Source organism: Sciurus vulgaris (genome assembly GCF_902686455.1).
Source record: "Sciurus vulgaris genome assembly, chromosome: 5".
Lineage (NCBI taxonomy): Eukaryota > Metazoa > Chordata > Mammalia > Rodentia > Sciuridae > Sciurus > Sciurus vulgaris.
The window spans coordinates 77,136,355-77,156,355 of NC_136465.1; the positions used below are offsets into that span (position 1 = coordinate 77,136,355).

The window sequence follows — 20,001 nt, forward strand, 5'->3', positions numbered from 1 at the left end:
GTTATTAATTGGCATTTGTATTTAAAGGAAATTTCTGTATTGATAATATTCTTCAAAAATGGTAGAATAATTTTAATCGTAATTTTCTCGCATTACCAGTTCATAGTTATACAAGTTTCCTCAGGTAGTAACAAATGAGATTCTCGGGTTTTTTTACCCTTCCTTCTTAATCATTATAGATTCATGAACTTTTTAACAATTTACTGTTACCAATTTTAATGAAATCAATTAATTAGTTAATTTATTTTGGTACCAGGAATTAAATCCAGGGGTCCTTAACCACTGAACCACATCTGCAGCCTGTTTTATTTTTTATTTTGAGTAAGGGTCTCACTAAATTGCTCAGGACCTTGCTAAGTTGCTGAAGCTGTCCTTGAACTTGGAATCCTCCTGCCTCAGCCTCCTGAGCCACTGGGATTATAGGCATGTGCCACTGTGCCCAATTTAATTATTTTTTTCTGATGGCTGGATCATGTCAAATTTAGATTTTTGGAGCACCTCAGTGCTGTCTTCTGTGTCTTTGAAACACATGATTTTTACACAAAGATTATGTGGATTTTTAGTTGTATCCTAAATAGCACCTTCACTTGACATTTATAGTTAATGTTCTTAGAATTCCATAAACTTTTGAAAGATTCCAGAAATCCTGAAAATCCTTCAGAACACAAGAGGATTGAAGAAGAAAAATGCCAATCAGCAAGAAGCCTATGAGTTGTCTCTTCATCTTTCCTGAGGAAGAAACACTAATATTTATTAATAGTGCAGCCAAACTCTACTTTCAAAGAGCAGAAGTTCAGCATAGGCTGAATGAGGAATTCCCCATTTAATCATGGGGAAGAAGACTGTTAGTAGCCTGAGGAATCTTTCAACTTGAAGATTGACTCATAGCACTCTTACTCTGCCTTGACATTAGCAGCAACATTTTAATATATAATACATTTTTTTATCCTAAAAAACAAAATGAAACAAAGATTGCTCTGTTATCCCATTGCTATTCTAAGGTTAACTCATCATTGACTGTTAATGCTTGCTCACTCAATCTAATATTTACATCCAAAATATTCCTGTTGAAATCTTGATCTGAGTTTTAAGTTTACAAACTAGATGAACAGTTTGACAAGTTAGTGTTTAAGATTTTAAAGACCATATAAGTTTTTGGGAACTAGTTCAGTGGTAGAGCATTTGCCTGGCATGCATGGTTCAATCCCTAGTACCGTAACAAATAAATAAATAAATAAGTGGGAATGTTGTTGAAAACAAAGCTGAGTAATAACATCAATGTGAAATGGTCGGTAAAGCTGTTTACACATTCATGTACATTTATATGGTGAATTAACATGGATCTAAGGAATGGCAGCCATTCTTTTTAGTTCAGTTTGTGAGCTATACATCAAAGACTAGCATTTGGTAGGAGTCACTAAGAGATCAGTAGCTCATGATCCTAGAAGATATATTACTTTGCCTTCTTGGCTCACACTCCATCTCCAGTCTTGGATCACCTTCTGCTTGCCTAGAATAGCAGAGTGTTCAATTCTGTTATAGGCAGCATTGAGTTTCTTCGCATTCTCAATGCCCATAGACTTAGTGTACTATACAGATCTGACTCTGCTTTTGGCAGAATTACCCCCATAATGGTAGCAGATGGGGGCAGTTTGTTCTAGTAATAGGAATTGAGAGTGGAATGGTTCTTTTGCTTTTGGGTTTTTTTTTGTTTTTTTTCTTTTTTGTAGAGTGAATGTTGAGAGTTGAATTCAGGGGCTCTGAACTAAATCTCCAGTCCTTTGTTTTATTTTGAGAAAGGATCTTTCTAAATTTTCCAGACTGGCCTCTAAATTGCAATCTTCCTGTCCCAGCCTCCTGAGTTGCCAGGATTTTAGGTGTGCTTTAATCAAGCTCAACTTTTCCTTTTCTTTCTTTTTATGCAGTGCTGGTGACTGAACCTAGGACTTCATACATGCTAGGCAAGTATTCTACCACCGAGCTAGCTACATCCTTTAGGCCTGTCAGCTTTCCCATTTTCTATATCTTTGTCTCTAAACTTTTAATGCTCAGTCTGGTCAGTGGTGTTATATGTGTGCGTGTTTTCCCAGTTTAAAAAAATACTCTTTAGATTTGCCTATCTAGTCAAGCCCTTGCTAAAGCTTAAGAAATGAGTAAGTATAGGATTCCAGAAATCTGCTGTCCATGATCTCAGGATACGTATAATAGGAGAGTGAATGCTTGAGGAGAATGCTGGGAAGCCACTGGCAAACTTTACATCTGCTGATAACAACATAGATTATAGGGGAGAGTAATTTCTAATTTTCCTTCACCATCAAAATGTTGTGTGACGGAACTGGGGTTGTGGCTCAGTGGTAGAGTGCTTACCTAGCTTGTGTGAGGCACTAGATTACATTCTTAGCACCAAATATAAATAAATAAAAGTTTATTTTTTTATTTTTATTTTTTAATTTTGTCATATAATTCTTTAATAACTCAGAATGAAATGTGAACTCTTGATTGTACACTAGGTGGGAGAAGGGGACAGTTTTTGATTTGTTCAACATTGTATCTTCAGCACCTAACACTGTAGGGTACACGTACATAATTACTTGTACATAGGGTCTGAACCCCCCACCTCCTTTTTTTTGGTCCAGAACTGAGGATTGAACTCAGGTTTCATGCATGCAAAGCAAGCACTTTACCACTGAGTTTTTAATTGTAAACAAATGGGATGCATGTGGTTTCTGTTTGTACATGGAGTAACAGCATACCATTTGCATATTCATACATTTACATAGAGTAATGATGTCTGATTCTGTTATTTTTTTTCTTCCCCCCCACCCCTCCCACCCCTCTTTACCCTCTATACAGTACCTCCTTCCTCCATTCTTGCCCCCCTCCTACCCCCCGTTATGTGTCATCATCTGCTTATCAGTGAGATCATTTGCCTTTTGGATTTTTGAGATTGGCTTATCTCACTTAACATGATATTCTCCAGTTTCATCCATTTGCCTGCAAATGCCATAATTTTATTATTCTTTATAGCTGAGTAATATTCCATTGTGTGTGTGTATATATATATACCACAGTTTCTTTATCCATTCATTAATTGAAGGACATCTAGGTTGGTTCCACAATCTGGCTATTGTGAATTGAGCAGCTATGAACATTGATGTGGCTGATCTCTGTAGTATGCTGATTTTAAGTCCTTTGGGTATAGGCCGAGGAGTGGGATAGCTGGGTAAAATGGTAGGTTCATTCCAAGTTTTCTAAGGAATCTCCACACTGCTTTCCAGAGTGGCTGCACTAATTTGCAGCCCCACCAGCAATGTATGAGTCTACCTTTTTCCCCACATCCTCTCCAACAATTATTGTTGCTTGTATTCTTGATAATCGCCATTCTAATTGGGGTGAGATGGAATTTTAGTGTAGTTTTGATTTGCATTTCTCTTATTACTAAAAATGTTGAACATTTTTTCATATGTTTGTTGATTGCTTGTAGATCTTCTGTAAAGCATCTGTTCATATCCTTAGCTCATTTGTTGATTGGGTTATTTGTATTCTTAGTGTAGAGTTTTTTGAGTTCTTTATATATTCTGGAAATTAGTGCTCTATCTGAAGTATGAGTGGCAAAGATATTCTCCCACTCTGTAGGCTCTCTCTTCACATTACTGATAGTTTCCTTTGCTGAGAGAAAGATATTTAGTTTGAATCTATCCCAGTTATTGATTCTTGCTTTTATTTCTTGTGCTATGGTAGTCCTGTTAAGGAAGTCTGATCCTAAGCCAACAAGATTTGGACCTACTTTTTCTTCTATAAGATGCAGGGTCTCTGGTCTGATTTCAAGGTCCTTGATCCATTATGAGTTGAGTTTTGTGCAGGGTGAGAGATAGGGGTTTAGTTTCATTCTGTTGCATATGGATTTCCAGTTTTCCCAGCACCATTTGTTGAACAGGCTATCTTTTCTCCATTGCATATTTTTGGCACCTTTCTCTAGTATGAGAAAATTGTATTTATTTGGGTTTGTGTCCGTGTCCTCTATTCTGTACCATTGATCTACTTGTCTATTTTGGTGACAATACCATGCTGTTTTTGTTACTATTGCTTTGTAGTATAGTTGAACTTCTGGTATTGCGATACCCCCTGTTTCATTCTTCCTGCTAAGGATTGCTTTAGCTATTCTGGGTTTCTTATTCTTCCAGATGAATTTCATGATTGCTTGCTCTATTTCTGTAAGGTGCGTCATTGGAATTTTAATTGGAATTGCATTGAATCTGTATAGCACTTTTGGTAGTATGGCCATTTTGACAATATTAATTCTGCCTATCCAAGAACATGGGAGATCTTTCCATCTTCTAAGGTCTTCCTTAATTTCTTTCTTCAATGATTTGTAGTTTTCATTGTAGAGATCTTTTACCTCTTTGGTTAGATTGATGCCCAAGTATTTTATTTTTTTTTGAGGGTATTGCAAATGGAGTTGTTTGCCTCATTTCCCTTTTAGCTGTTTCGTCACTTGCATATAAAAATGCTTTAGATTTATGCGTTTTGATTTTATAGCCTGCTATTTTGCTGAATCATTGATGAGGTCTAGAAGTTTTCTGGAGGAGGTTTTTGGATCCTCTAAATATAGAATCATGTCATCCGCAAATAGTGACAGCTTAAGTTCCTCTTTTCCTATTCATATCCCTTTAATTTCTTTAGTCTGCCTAATTGCTCTGGCTAGAGTTTCGAGGACAGTGTTGAATAGAAGTGGTGAAAGAGGACATCCCTGTCTTGTTCCTGTTTTTAAAGGGAATGCTTTCAGTTTTTCTCCATTAAGAATGATGTTGGCCATGGGCTTAGCATAAATAGCCTTTACAATGTTCAGGTATGTTCCTACTATCCCTATTTTTTCTAGTGTTTTGAGCATGAAGAGGTATTGTATTTTGTCAAATGCTTTTTCTGCGTCAATTGAAATAACTGTATGATTCTTATCCTTAAGTCTATTGACATGACGGATTACGTTTATTGATTTACGAATGTTGAACCATCTTTGCATTCCAGGGATGAACCCCACTTGATCGTGGTGCACAATTTTCTTAATATGTTTTTCGATACGGTTTGCCAAAATTTGTTAAGGATCTTTGCATCTATATTCATCAAGGATATTGGTCTAAAATTGTCTTTCCTTGATGTGTCTTTGCCTGGTTTGGGTATGAGGGTGATATTGTAAGACCCCCAAAAAGGAGACCCTAACTCTGTCCCACGGATCGATGGCAACCCCAATGAACTGCAGGAGGCTTTTATTCCAGTGCGCTGGGACCCAACTCGTGACTCACGCGGGAGTCGAGGAGTCGAGTTCCTAGCAGAAAATCTTACAAGTTTATAAAGGCAGAAACCACACATCGGGAGGGGTCGCACATGGAAGGGAAAAGGGGAACAAAGCCGCCGGGAAATTCCAAAGGGGGGCTGGGTTTGCTGATAACATACAACATGTTTCACAATGTTTTACAACAGGGCGTAGATTCTGGTCAACAGTTTCTGGTAATCTTATATCTTATATATCTTAACTGTCTTGAGTGCTATCTTGCTCAATTTACTCTTTTACTCTCTGGTTTGGGGCTGTTTCCTGGAACAGCTTTAGGGTCTTTGTTTTCCATCACTGGGAGGGAGACCTTAGGGAGTTGAGATAAAACAAACAGCTTAAAAAAATGTCCATTCTTTCATTCCCCCATTTTCTTTTTGGTAAGTTCTAATCATGGAACTTCTGTCTCTATATACTCTTCTCCAAAGCTATTTCCTTGGTGGAGGGACTGGTATTGTTGCCTGAGCATTAGTACCTGTACAGCACTTACTCTCTCCCTGATGAAGGTGACTAGGCGATTTAGGATGCAGGGCCCAAAAGTGAGGAGTAAAAGCAGTATAACAAGGGGACCCATCAGGTTGGACATGAGGGTTGGGACTACTTATCGGCGGGAGGTGCGTCAACAGGAGCAGGAACACGGTGGATGCGGAGCTTGAGGGGGTTGTCCAATTTTTCCACTTTCCACATTGGGTCTGGTGCAGGCTTGACATGTGAAGCGTGAATCCAGGCGGCGATGCCATCGACTTTGACTGCAGTTGTAGTGAGCAGCACTATGTATGGTCCTTTCCCCCTTGGTTCCAGACTGGCCACACGGTGGCGCCGGATGTACACTGAGTCTCCGACCTGGAACTGATGAGGTCCTTGCAGGTCTCCAGGCTTGTAGGCCTCGGCCAACCGATTCCACACCTCCCTCTGCACAGTCTCAAAGACTTTTAATCTGGTGTACAGAGATTGAGAGGGTTAAGATTCTGGGGAAGGAAGGTGTTGTATGGTAATGAGTGGGGGGTGAGTCCCATAAAGGATTTCAAAAGGAGTTAGCTTGAGGGAGCCAGGGGTATTGCGCACCCGAAACAAAGCAAAGGGAAGGAGGACTGTCCGGTCTGTTTTGCCAGTCTCTGAGGATAATTTAGTCATGACCTCTTTTAAAGTTCTATTCATTCTTTCTACCTGCCCTGAGCTTTGGGACCTATAAGCACAATGTAATTTCCAATTAAGCCCCAGGATTTTGGCCAGTCCCTGACTTACCTGGGCAACAAACGCAGGGCTGTTGTCTGACCCGATTACCTTGGGCACCCCGAACCTCAGGAAGATGTCTTCTAGTATTGTTTTGGCCACCACCTGAGCAGTCTCCTTTTTGGTAGGAGAGGCTTCAACCCATCCTGAAAATGTATCTATGAATACTAATAAGTATCTGTATCCATACCTGGCTGGTTTTACCTCAGTAAAGTCCACTTCCCAGTAACTCCCAGGACGGTCTCCTTGGAGCCGTTTGCCGTGAGGTAGCTCACTGGGCCGGGCATTCACCATCTGGCAAGACTTGCATTCTTTTATAGTTGTATCTGCAACTCCCCGAGCTTCATGATGTAATACAGTGAAGACTGGACAAAAGTTTTTAAATGTTTTGGGCCCAGATGAGTTAACTTGTGAAGGTGTCTGAGAAAAATGATCGCCTGTTTTTCAGGGAGAATTCTTTTTCCTTCTGAGGTTTCTCGGATCCCCTCTGGAGTCTCCAGGCGAAATCCTAATCTGTCCATTTCCTCAAGGTCTAGTTCTGAATATTCAAAGTTCCTAATAGAGGGGTATACCGCATCCTTAGGTTGGGACCTCGGTTTTTCCCCCAACAAGGATAGGACATTAAGTCCTTGAGCCGCCCGCTTGGCTTCCCTGTCAGCCCTTTGGTTCCCTCCGGCAACTTTTGACCCCCCCTTTTTGGTGTCCGGGGCAGTGAATAATTGCTACTTTCTTAGGAAGGTGAACGGCCTCTAACAGGCTTAGAATTTCTTCTTTATTTTTGATTTCCTTCCCTGCCGAGATCAGCAGCCCCTGCTACTGGTAGATGGCCCCGTGGCCATGGGCAGTAGCGAAGGCATACCTGCTGTCAGTGTAGATGTTAATTTTTTTTCCTTCTGCCAACCGCAGAGCCTGAGTCAGAGCTAGTAACTCGGCCTTCTAAGCCAACGTCCCCTCGGGTAGGCTGCTTGCCCAGATAGTTTGTTCATCATCCACTACTGCCGCTACCCTTTTACCTTCTATTATGTAGCTGCTTCCATCAGTGAACCAGGTCAGCTGAGCGTCTGGTAAGGGCTGGTCTTGGAGGTCCCTTCGGGTCCGCGTTTCTTCTGCTAGTATCTCTTGACAGGTATGCAGCACACTCTCCTGGGTGGACGTGTCAGGTAGTAGGGTAGCTGGGTTGAATATGGCAGGCGGCCTGAACTGGATCTTGTCTCCATTCAGTAGGAGACTCTGGTAATGCGTCATGCGGGTGTTGGACAGCCACCGGTCAGGGGGCTGTCTGATGATGCTCTCCAAGGAGTGAGGGGCAATGACCGTTAGCTTTTGTCCCATAGTTAATTTGTCAGCATCTTTCACCAATACTGCCACTGCTGCCACAGACCTCAGACAGGCAGGCTAGCCACTAGCAACAGGGTCTAGCTTCTTGGAGAGGTAGGCTACCGGCCTCTTCCATGGCCCTAGAGGCTGGGTCAGCACCCCTCGGGCTACGCCCTTCCTCTCATCCACAAATAGGACGAAGGGCTTTGCTACATCCGGCAATGCCAGGGCTGGGGCAGACAGTAATGCCTTCTTGATGTCATCAAAGGCCTGCTGCTGGTCGTTACCCCACTCAAATGAGGCACCCTCTCTAGTCAGAGGATAGAGGGGAGCTGCCAGGGTAGCGAACCCAGGGATCCACAGGCGGCAAAACCCCACAGTCCCTAAAAATTCTCGCACCTGGCGGGGTGAGCGAGGAACGGGAATCTGAGTCACAGTTTGTTTTCTGGCCTCCATCAGCCATCTCTGCCCCCCTTTGAGGGTGTACCCCAGGTATGTTACCTCTTTTTGGCAGATCTGGGCCTTCTTGGCGGAGGCCCGATATCCTAAGCAGGCAAGTTCTTCTAGCAGTAGTCCCGTGCCCGTTGGCATTCCTCCTCTGTGGCCCGAGTCAGTAGTAAGTCATCTACATACTGCAGAAGTGTTACCTGGGGATGGCTGGCATGGAAGTGGGCTAAATCTTGGTGGAGAGCTTCATTGAAGAGGGTCGGGGAATTCTTGAACCCCTGGGGTAATCGGGTCCAAGTCAATTATTGTCCTGTTGTCCCAGCGTCAGGGTCCCTCCACTCGAATGCAAGATGTTTTGGCTGGAAGGGTGTAGTCGCAGGCAGAAGAAAGCGTCCTTTAAGTCCAAGACAGTGTACCAAATATGATCTGGGGGAAGAGAGCTCAGCAAGTTGTGAGGGTTAGGTACAGTGGGATGGATATCCTGTACTCGCTTGTTTACTTCTCTTAAGTCCTGTACCGGGCGATAGTCTCCTGTGCCAGGCTTTTTAACAGGTAACAAGGGAGTGTTCCATGGTGTCTGACACTTCACTAGAATACCTTGCTGAAGAAGGCACTGGATATGGGGCCTAATTCCTTCCCGGGCCTCTTTAGTCATAGGGTATTGACGTACAGCCACAGGAGTAGATGTGGCCTTAAGCTCTATAACTATGGGTGGTCTTTCTGCGGCTAGTCCCTTTCCAGCCGTTTCGGCCCACGCCCCTGGATACCTGTTCAACCAGTTATTGATGTCACATATTTTTGCTCTCTGTCTCTCAAAAAGTCTGTGTTCATCATCCAGGCACATAGGCAGGGCAGTAGTTATTCTCTTGCTTCGGGTAACCTCTGGGCCATCAGGGGTGAAGGTAATCTGAGCTCCCATTTTGGTTAGGAGATCTTTCCCAAGTAGAGGTGCAGGGCACTCGGGGATGACTAGAAACGAGTGGGTTACCCGTCCCGTTCCTAAGTCTACCGTTCTTCGGGTAGTCCATGAGTACTGCTGGTGCCCTGTAGCTCCTATGACCCACAATTTCTTGTGGGAGTTGGTTCAAGTAGGACCGAGTGTTGAGCCCCAGTATCTACTAAGAACTCAACTGGCTTCCCCTCCACCTGTAGTGTTACCCTAGGCTTGGGGAGGGGTTCTGAGCCCTGTTCCTGCTAATCTTCTTCTTCTTCTTCTAGGGCTAATACTTTCTTGGAGGGCCCGGTCTTCTTCTTAGGACACTCTCTAGCCCAGTGACCCCTCTCCTTGCAGTAGGCACACTGATCCTTGTCTAATGGAGTGTGGTTGCCCAGGTTACCTGACCCTTTTTTAGCCCTGCCTTGTGTTTGTTCCTGGCCTTTCTCACCTAGTACTGCGGCCAAAATCCGTGTTAGGTTCTTCTCCTGCTTACGATCCCTTTTGTTTTCTCTTTCCTCTCTCTCCTTTTCATTCCTTTGCTCCTTCTCTTCCTCAGTTTCCCTCTTATGATACACTTTCTCTGCCTCCTTAACTAAATCCTGTAGGGTATAATCTTGTAACCCTTCTATTCTCTGCAACTTTCTCTTAATATCTATACTGACTGCCCTATAAAAGCCATGGCCCCGGAAGCCCTTTGCCCCCTTCAGAGGTAGTGTCAAATGGGGTGTAGCGCCTGAAAGCTTCCATTGAGTGCTCGAGAAATACTGATGGGGGTTCCGTGGCCCCCTGGATAACCTCTCTTACCTTAGCCAAATTAGTGGGGCATCTCGCTGCCCCACGGAGGCCGGCCACTAGAGTCTGGCGATAAACTGTCAGTCGCTCCCTACCTTCTGCCGTGTTGAAATCTCAGTCAGGCCTGGAGAGGGGGAAGGCAGTCTCAATGATGTTGGGGAGCTGGGTGGGTCATGTCCATCTGCTCCTGGTACATTCTTCCTTGCCTCCAATAAAATCCTCTCCCTCTCCTCAGTAGTGAAAAGGGTCTGCAGTAGCTGCTGGCAATCATCCCATGTGGGCTGATGAGAGAACATTAAAGACTCCACCAGCCCGGTTAAGCGCTGGGGTCCTCTGAAAAGGGAGGATGATTATTTTTCCAGTAATACAAGTCTGCGGAGGAAAAAGGGCAGTACTGGAGGAGCTGAAGAGGAGCCGATCCACCATCCATTGCCACCGGCGGGGGCCCATAAGCCCTTAGGGGAAGGACAACGGTGGTGTCGGGAGTTATCCCGCGGCGGCTCCTGGTACCCCGTGCAGGCCACGTGGTGCCCTGTGTGGGCCCCAGCAGAGACTCGTTAGGGGGAGCAGAGGGGGCAACTGCAGGGGCCGGCGGTTCTTCTGGCTCTTCCTGACCCCCTATGGGGACCGAGGCGGGAGGGTATGGGGGAGGTAAGTCAAGGAGAAGGTGGTCAGCCTGGGTTTCTGGATAAATCTTCTTGGGGTCTGAGTGACTGGATTTCCCCCCAGAACTGGGAGATTGGGTGGCTAGGATTTGTGTGGCTGGCCGGGGCTTGGGTTTTGCCACCCAAGGTCGAATCCAGGGGTGTGGATTTTGCACCAGATCCTGCCAGACCATGATGTAGGACTCCTGATTCGGATGGGCTCCAGGTTCCTTCTGAAAAACAATCTCTTTAACAGCAAGAATAACAGATAGATTAAAGGTCCCTTTTGCTGGCCACCCTACATTAAAAGCAGGCCATTCTGAGGAGCAGAAGGTCCGCCATGGGCCTTTCTTGATCTCAACTGATAGGTCGCGACCTCTTCCCTTAACTTCAGCCCAATTGTCTAAAGTCAGACTAAGAGGGGTTGTCACAGTCTGTCCCATTGTCAGTTCATCCGTCGTTAGAAACACAAAAGCAACAAAAATGCTGCAGACACGAGGACCCACCTACTCCAACTTGTCCGCCACAAACATGCAACAGAATCAGACGGGCGTGATCTTGACCATCTCTGATCCAACAATTGAACCCGATCAGCGCCCTTACTGTAGGAGACTACCAGGCATCCCTTGCTCTCCTCCACCCTTGGGGCGTCCCCCAGGGCTGCAACCTGTGGCCCTCCAGGCACATCTACTGACCACTGTTCGGCCACTCTCACGAGTCACCGAATGGCTGTGAAACTGAAAGTGCGCTCACAGGACCAGACTAACTAACAAAACACAAGACAAAGACAGACAACCTCGGATACCCCTTCTTACCTCCAAGGTCGACTCTGCAGATGTGCGGGGGGGGCCGTCAGATCCCGGATGAGCCCCCAAATGTAAGACCCCCAAAAAGGAGACCCTAATTCTGTCCTACGGATCGATGGCAACCCCAGTCAACTGCAGGAGGCGGTTGATGCAAACCGCAAGAGGCTTTTACTCCAGCGCACTGGGACCCAACTCGTGACTCACGCGGGAGTCGAGGAGTCGAGTCCCTAGAAGAAAATCTTACAAGTTTATAAAGGCAGAAACCACACATCGGGAGGGGTCGCACATGGAAGGGAAAAGGGGAACAAAGCCGCCGGGAAATTCCAAAGGGGGGCTGGGTTTGCTGATAACATACAACATGTTTCACAATGTTTTACAACAGGGCGTAGATTCTGGTCAACAGTTTCTGGTAATCTTATATCCTATATATCTTAAGTGTCTGAGCACTATCTTGCTCAATTTACTCTTTTACTCTCTGGTTTGGGGCTGTTTCCTGGAACAGCTTTAGGGGCTTTGTTCCCATCACTGGGAGGGAGACCTTAGGGAGTTGAGATAAAACAAACAGCTTAAAAAAATGTCCATTCTTTCAATATTTGCTTCATAAAATGAGTTCGGTAGGGTACCCTCCTTTTCTATTTCCTGGAATACTTTGAGAAGTATTGGAATGAGTTCTTCTTTGAAGGTCTTCTAGAACTCGGCTGAGAATCCATCTGGTTCTGGGCTTTTCTTGGATGGTAGGCTTTTAATGGCTTCTTGTATTTCATTGCTTGATATTGATCTGTTTAAATTGTGTATGTCCCCCTGGTTCAGTTTAGGAGGAGCATATGTCTCTAGAAATTTGTCAATGTCTTTAGTAGTTTCTATTTTGTTGGAATACAGATTTTCAAAGTAGCTTCTCATTATGTTCTGTATCTCGGTGGTGTCTGTCTTGATATTTCCTTTTGCATCATGTATTTTATTAATTTGAGTTTCCTCTGTCTTTCTTTTTGTTAGTGTTGCTAAGGGATTGTCTATTTTGTTTACTTTTTCAAAGAACCAACTTTTTGTTTTGTCAATTTTTTGAATTGTTTCTTTTGTTTCAATTTCATTGATTTCAGCTCTGATTTTAATTATTTCCTGTCTTCTACTTTTGCTGTTATTCTGTTCTTCTTTTTCTAGGGCTTTGAGCTGTAATGTTAGGTCATTTAGTTGTTGACTTTTCATTCTTTTCTGGAATGCACTCCATGCAATGAATTTTCCTCTTAGTACTGCTTTCATAGTGTCCCAGAGATTTTGATATATTGTATCATTGTTCTCATTGACCTCTAAGAATTTTTTAATCTCCTCCCTGATGTTTTTTGTTATCCATGTTTCATTCAATAGCATATTATTTAGTCTCCAGGTGTTAGAGTAATTTCTCTTTTTTATTTTGTCATTGATTTCTACTCTCAGTTCATTATGATCTGATAGAACACAAGGCAGTAATCTCTATTATTTTGCATTTCCTAAGGGCTGCTTTGTGGCATAACACATGGTCTATTTTCGAGAAGGTTCCTTGTGCTGCTGAGAAGAAAGTGAATTCGCTCGTTGTGTTATTGAGTTCTGTGGTTTCTTTGGTTGGATTTTGTTTGGAAGATCTATCTAGTGGTGACAGCGGTGTATTAAATCACCCAGAATTATTGTGTTGTGGTCTATGTGATTCCTGAAATGGAGAAGGATTTGTGTGATGTAGAGGGATGCACCATTGTTTGGGGCATAAATATTTACTATCATTATGTCTTCCTGATTCATGGTTCCCTTAAGCAGTATGAAATGTCCGTCTTTATCCCTTCTGGCTAACTTTGGCTTGAAGTCCACTTTATCTGATATAAGGATGGAAACCCCGGCTTTTTTACTGAGTATTTGATTTTCCATTTCATTTTTCAGGTTTGGGAAATTTTCTGATGTTATTTCATTGAATAGGTTGTTCATTCCTTTGGTTTGTATCTCTGTGCCTTCCTCAATCCCAATAATTCTTAAATTTGGTCTTTTCATGATGTCCCATAGTTCTTGGAGATTCTGTTCATGATTTCTTACCATCTTCTCTGTTTGGGCAACTTTATTTTCATGATTAAATGTTTTGTCTTCATTGTCTGAGGTTCTGTCTTCCAAGTGGTCTAGTCTGTTGGTGATGCTTTCCATTGAGTTTTTTATTTGGTTTATTGTCTCCTTCATTTCAAGGATTTCCGTTTGTTTTTTTTTTGAGAATCTCTCTTTGTTGAAATGATCCTTTGCTTCCTGCAGGTGCTCTTTCAGCTTATTGGTATTATCATTCATTGCCTGCATTTACTCTCTTATCTCATCCTTTGCTTCACGAATCATCTTAATCATGTATAATCTGCTGGAGGGGAAGATACATGAAGGACATGAAAAAACAAGAGAAGAAAATGATCCAAACAAATCTAGATTCTATATTAATAGAATCCAATGACAGTATGTTAGAAGAAATGTCAGAAAAGGACTTCAGATTGTGCATGATTAAAAGTTTATTGTCAACTAAAAAGATATTTTTTAAAAACTCTGCCAGACTGTCATCTCATTTGTGGATTCTCATAATAGAATTCTGCTGGCAGAAAAGTGTTGTGGGAAATGCTTCTAAGATCTTGCCATAGAGAGGAGGGATGAAACGATTGGAATTATCTTGTCTATGAACAGTCAACGTCCAGATCACTCTCTTAATTATAAGCTCATTAGCTCAGATTGTGTGATTTTGCTTACTTATCTCCTTACCCTACTTAGCAGTATCTTTTACCTTACATCAATAAAATTTTAGTTGAGGCACACAAATTAGAAGATCCTTGAGCTTTTATCTAATATTTCTATTTACGGAGGATCCAAATAATACAGGAACAAGATACTTATGGGTAACTCCTTAAAAGCTACTTTGACTTTAAAGTTATATATATATATGTGTATTTGAATATATTCTAAACTTTTGTATGTGAATGCTTTAAAAATGTATATATATACACATTATATATATAACTTTATATATATAAATACAATTCTCTAAGTACTTAGTGATATGGATATGTGTTTTCCCTACTCTAGTCTTAAGTATATAGAAAAATATGTACTTTTTAGAACAGTGAGATTTTATACTTTTTATACAAATTTAATATTTAACGGAGACATCTTTCTATGTCAATGCATATATAGCTTTCATTTTTTAGGTGAACTGAATTGAATTACATTTTATAGAAGTAACCTATGATTAATCCCTTACTGAAGGACATGTCGTTGAGTAAACATTAAGCAATTATTGCGTATTGAGATTCTTTTGTGAATCCTCAGGATGGATTAATAAATGAGATAAATAAGTTCCTTGTTCTCAAGATTTTTTTCTAGTGGGGAAAAACAGACACATAATTAATTTTTATCATGTTAGCTTTGATTTCTTTTTCCACCTTTTTTATTGGCACTGTTGTACATTATTTTGGTTGTCAATGGATATTTTTATTTTATTTATTTGTATATGGTGCTGAGGATTAAACCCAGGACCTCATACATGCTAGGCAAGCACTCTACCACTAAGCCACAACTCCAGCCCTTAGTTGTACATTATTTTGGGATTTGTTGTTACATAGTCTTACATGTAACATGCAGGGATGGAACAATATAATTTGGCCAATATCACTCTCCAGTATTTCCCTTTTCTCTTCTCTCCTCCCTCCTTCCTTTCCTCTACTCTGCCAATCCCCCTTCAGTTTTCATGAGCTTTCCCTTTACCCTTTTTCCCCCCTTTTCTGACTTCTACATGTGGGAGAAAACATACGACCCTTTACTTTTTGAATTTTACTTATTTCATGAAATAATATTCTCAGGTTTTATCCATTTTTTCCACAAATGATATAATTCCTTTTTTTAAATGGCTGAATAAAACTTGTTGTGTACATGTTCCACATTTCCTTTATCCATTCATCTGTTGATAGGCATCTAGGCTGGTTCCATAGTTTTGCTATTGTGAATTATGCTGCTGTAAACATGGGTATGTATATATCATTATAGTATGCTTACTTTAATTCTTTGTTATTAGCTTTTAGACATAGTAGTTGTCTTGATAGAGATCAGTGAGGTAATATTTATAGTAAAGTTAGGGCAGAAACATAGAGGGGTAGGTGTATGTCTATACTTATGTATGTGTGACATTCTTTTTAATGGCTGTGTAGTAATCATTGTATTGGCATATACAAGATTTAGTTAACCAGTGTAGGATTTTTCTTTTTGTTTACAGAGGAATGTGTTTCTCCCAATCCAATAATAACAACATAGTGCATTTAATTTTGTGATCTAAATTTTTATATATAACTATTCCTCTGTTTTATTTTATATTCCTTTCTAATGATTTTGGTTTCATTCCTGTATATTTTAGGTCTACGGATCAATGGAGAACTAATCTCTGCCTACCCCCAGGTGGTGGTGGTGAGAGTTCCAACCCCTTGGGTGCAAAGTGATAGCGACATCACTGTTTTGCGCCATCTAGAGAAGATGGGATGCCGATTGATGAACCGACCCCAAGCCATCCTGAACTGTGTTAATAAGTTCTGGACATTTCAGGAATTAGCTGGTCATGGTGTTCCTCTGCCAGATACTTTCTCTTATGGTAAGATCTTGAATAAGAGTATACACCCTAAGTGTTAAAAGCACTGATAATTTTGAGATCCATATTAACTTATATAATAGATTTGTGAACATGAAGAAGCTTCTTAGAGAAGTGACTTTCAGTTTTAGCCAACTGGGTAGAAAAAATTTGAGTTATGTCGTAAGATTAGTTTCAGGGTATGGGGTAGATGAGGTTAGCAAAATTTTTTGGTAAAGTTCTTTGTGGTGACCTTCAAAAATGCTGTTTTGAAGAAGCTTCTAGAGGCAGTGTTTAAGTGAGTTTGGCTCTGTTCTAATTAAACTGTCATAAAAGTAAATAGTAGGCTAAATCTGTCTGATATGCCTTAAGTTTGAGGTAAAAGATAACAGAATTTGATATTTGTGTGGTTTCTTATTGTCATTGTAATTTTCATAACTCTTCATAAGTATCTTTGTTTTTTTAAGAAAATGACTTAAATGCTTTAAAGTGGTGTTTCTGAAATTATCTGAGGTAAAGGATCATTTTTGTTTTAAAGATCAACCTGCTAAGGGTAATACTCATGTAAAATACAGTAAAAATATCACCACATTTGTTATAAAGTTTCTAGTTAGTGCTTACTCTTACTATTTGTGTTTAATATATGTCAATAACAAGTCATAAACAGGCACAGGTTCAGGGCCACACTTTGAGTAGCAGTGTTGTGAACTGCATTAGTATCATGCTAATATATTTCTTGCCCTTCCAGTTCTTCAAGTTTGGAAAAGATTGGTACAGTGTTTTCCACAAAGACATTTCTCTGAATAAATCCTTCAGTTGAATGCTTGGATGGTTTTTTTTTTTCCCCCTTTCTTTAATTCAGGGTTAGAAATCAAACCCAGCGCCTAAAGGATGCTAGGCAAGTGTTCTTCTACCTGTAAGCTATACTTCCAACCTTTCTTTTAAAAAGAAATCTGTTTCCTTCCAAACATGGGTGGATGCAATTGCTGCTTTTAGCAATTGCACACACATAAAAGACAGAATTACTGTGAATCAGTGAGAATTCTGTCTTCCTGATACTTTTAGAATACTAGCTTATATTATGGTTCTGGAATTCTGTCTTTTAAGAGAATAGAAAGGAGACAAATGTGAATCAAATCCTTCAGTTCTAATATTGATGGGTTAAAATTTGATGACTGAATCATTTTAATTTCTCTAAACTGAAAATTTCTTATTGTAGTAGTTTAATGAACTTTTTCCTGACTTGATTTTTCTCTATCATCATGCTGAGTTTTTACTAACTACATTCTATTTTTGCTCTAATCTTGCTGTTGTATCATTTGTTCCTGGGCAATAAAGACAAGTAAGAAACAAGACAACCCATGGATGCTGAGTGTCTCAGTGTAGAATGAACTCTTACTAATTGCAGCATAAGAATAAATGATCTGTATATTTGATAATTAAGAGAGGTGTGTATGCCTGCATCTGTAGGTGTACACATGCCTGCAGTGTCTCTTCAACCCTGGATAAATCTTGTTAACCAACTCATTGTTCATTTTCTTTCTTTCTTTTTTTTTTTTCCCTCCTTTGGCAGTACTGGTGATCAAACACAGGGCCTGATACTTGCCTAATATTCTACCACTGAGCTACACCTTACCCAGTCTTCATTGTTCAATTTTTTAATCTGATGAGGGAATTGTATATATTAAGTCTTGCGGCTTCTGTTATTTGTGTGGTGGAGGGTTAAGGGATTAAAAATAATAAGAATTAGGAAATTAGCTTTAACTTAAAGATACTTTCTTTAGGTTGATTATCAAAATATGTATAGTTTAAAGCTATTACCTTGTTTCACAAGGAGTATTTTTTTTTAAATGATAACCCAGTTTTACTTTCAACTTATTTGTGTTCTCCAAGAAAAATATAGCCAACAGACTCTTACTTTCTGCCTCCATATATTGTTTATCTTTGGTGTCCATAAAATTGTTCATAAAATACTTCTGCTGTTCTTAGATTTCTTTTTTTGCCTAAACCAGGTGGCCATGAAAATTTTGCTAAAATGATTGATGAAGCAGAAGTACTGGAGTTCCCAATGGTAGTGAAGAATACACGGGGTCATAGAGGTATTGTATGAGTTCTTGACATGATACAGAATTTTAAAATTATTTTTGAAAATTAATAATGAGTGATTTTGTAACAGGTCTACTGAAGAATAGAGAAAAATCAATAGGTACATGACATCTCAAACTTCTAGGTGGTAAATGCAAGTTAAGTTTGACTAGAAGCTACTTCTGTTTATTCTAGAGGTTTTTACATGCATATTCAGAGTAAGCCTCAAATTAATTACTTTATCTTCCTTCTTAACAATATACGCACCTTAGATCTCTAACTTAAATCATCCCCCTCCCAGTTTATAAGTTTAAATTCTTGAATATTTAAGGCAGAACTATAAATCTTTATAAGAGTATGTGAGAATATGTAATGACTTCAAATTAAGAAAGAATTTTTAAGGCATAAAATGATTTGTAAACATGAGGACAGTATGTGTTCAGTGCTTTGACTGGGATGACTCTATCAGTTTAGCTGAAACTGTTGACTAGATTTATATTTGGCTTCTCCTGTATGATAGTCAGGAATCTTAGGCCTCCATGGTAAATGTTCAGAAAACAAAGACGCTACATAACCTTTTATGACATAGCCTTTAAAGTCACATAGAATTGATTTTGCTATGTTATATAGGTTAGAACAATCATAGTTCTGCCTGGATTCAACCAAAAGGGACATGGGTTTTGTCCCCCAAGAAAGGAATTTATAATTATGTGTTAAAAAGCTGCTACTTCAGGGCTGGGGATATAGCTCAGTTGGTAGAGTGCCTGCCTCGCAAGCACAAGGCCCTGGGTTCAATCCCCAGCACTGCCAAAAAAAAAAAAAAAAAAAAAAAAAGTAAAAAGCTGCTACTTTGGAGTGCAACAAACTAGTGAATTCAGAAATAAATTGAACATAATGCTCTGTTACTACATACATGTAGTATGAATATCATACAATAATATATAGCACTTATACTTTTAACTCAGAGGGAAAAGGTTTGCTAATAAATGATGCTAGCATTATTGACTAATCTCTGATCCCTCCCTTTCAGTGTTTACCAAAGTGAATTCTAATTTACCACACAGTATGGAAGTTGAGAGAATGGAAGATGATGATTATTAGTTTTGTCTTTAAACATTCTTGTATTATCTCACTAATTATAATTAAATTACTTAGGTTAAAACAATTCTAATAAGGAAACTTTAAAAAAGTGTAATTTTTTTCTTTTCTTTTCTTTTTTCACCAAGAATTGAACCCAGGGACACTTTACCACTGAGTTACATCCCTAGCTTTTTAAATTTTTTGAGGCAGGGTCTCACTCAGTTGCTAAGGCTGGCCTCAGACTTGGAATCTGCCTGCTTCAGCCTCCTGAGTCCCTGAGATTACAGGCAAGCACCATTGTGCTCAGCTGTAATTAGTTTTGAAAGAATAGATAATACTCAAGAATGTGCAGGTAATCGATGTCAACTGCCCAGTTTGACTTATGTGTATTGTATATATTATTCTTATTTAATCACAGGTAAAGCTGTTTTCTTAGCTCGAGATAAGCATCATCTGGCTGATCTAAGCCATCTTATTCGTCATGAAGCTCCATACCTGTTCCAGAAGTATGTTAAAGAGTCTCACGGACGGGATGTGCGAGTCATTGTCGTAGGAGGCCGTGTTGTTGGCACCATGTTACGTTGTTCAACAGATGGGAGAATGCAAAGCAACTGTTCACTAGGTACAAGCAATGCAGGTGTCTTTCTGATATATCAAGTAAATATTATAGCTTTTGTCTAGTATTTCTATACAAGTATATACCTTTTTACTTAATAAGTTGGAAAACTTTTTTTCAT

The 20,001-nt window shown here is 40.3% G+C and overlaps 1 protein-coding gene across 8 annotated transcripts in view; it reads left to right on the forward strand.

Annotated features, from left to right (window-relative positions):
* RIMKLB (ribosomal modification protein rimK like family member B) overlaps nt 1–20,001 on the forward strand; it is a 97,943-nt gene that overhangs the window by 57,837 nt on the left and 20,105 nt on the right. For all 8 annotated transcript variants that reach the window (XM_079143152.1, XM_079143154.1, XM_079143153.1 and 5 more), the window contains exons 3-5: nt 15,893–16,123; nt 18,112–18,198; nt 19,683–19,886. In XM_079143152.1, coding sequence (XP_078999278.1) covers nt 15,893–16,123; nt 18,112–18,198; nt 19,683–19,886 — 522 coding nt within the window. The remainder of the gene's footprint in view (nt 1–15,892; nt 16,124–18,111; nt 18,199–19,682; nt 19,887–20,001) is intronic.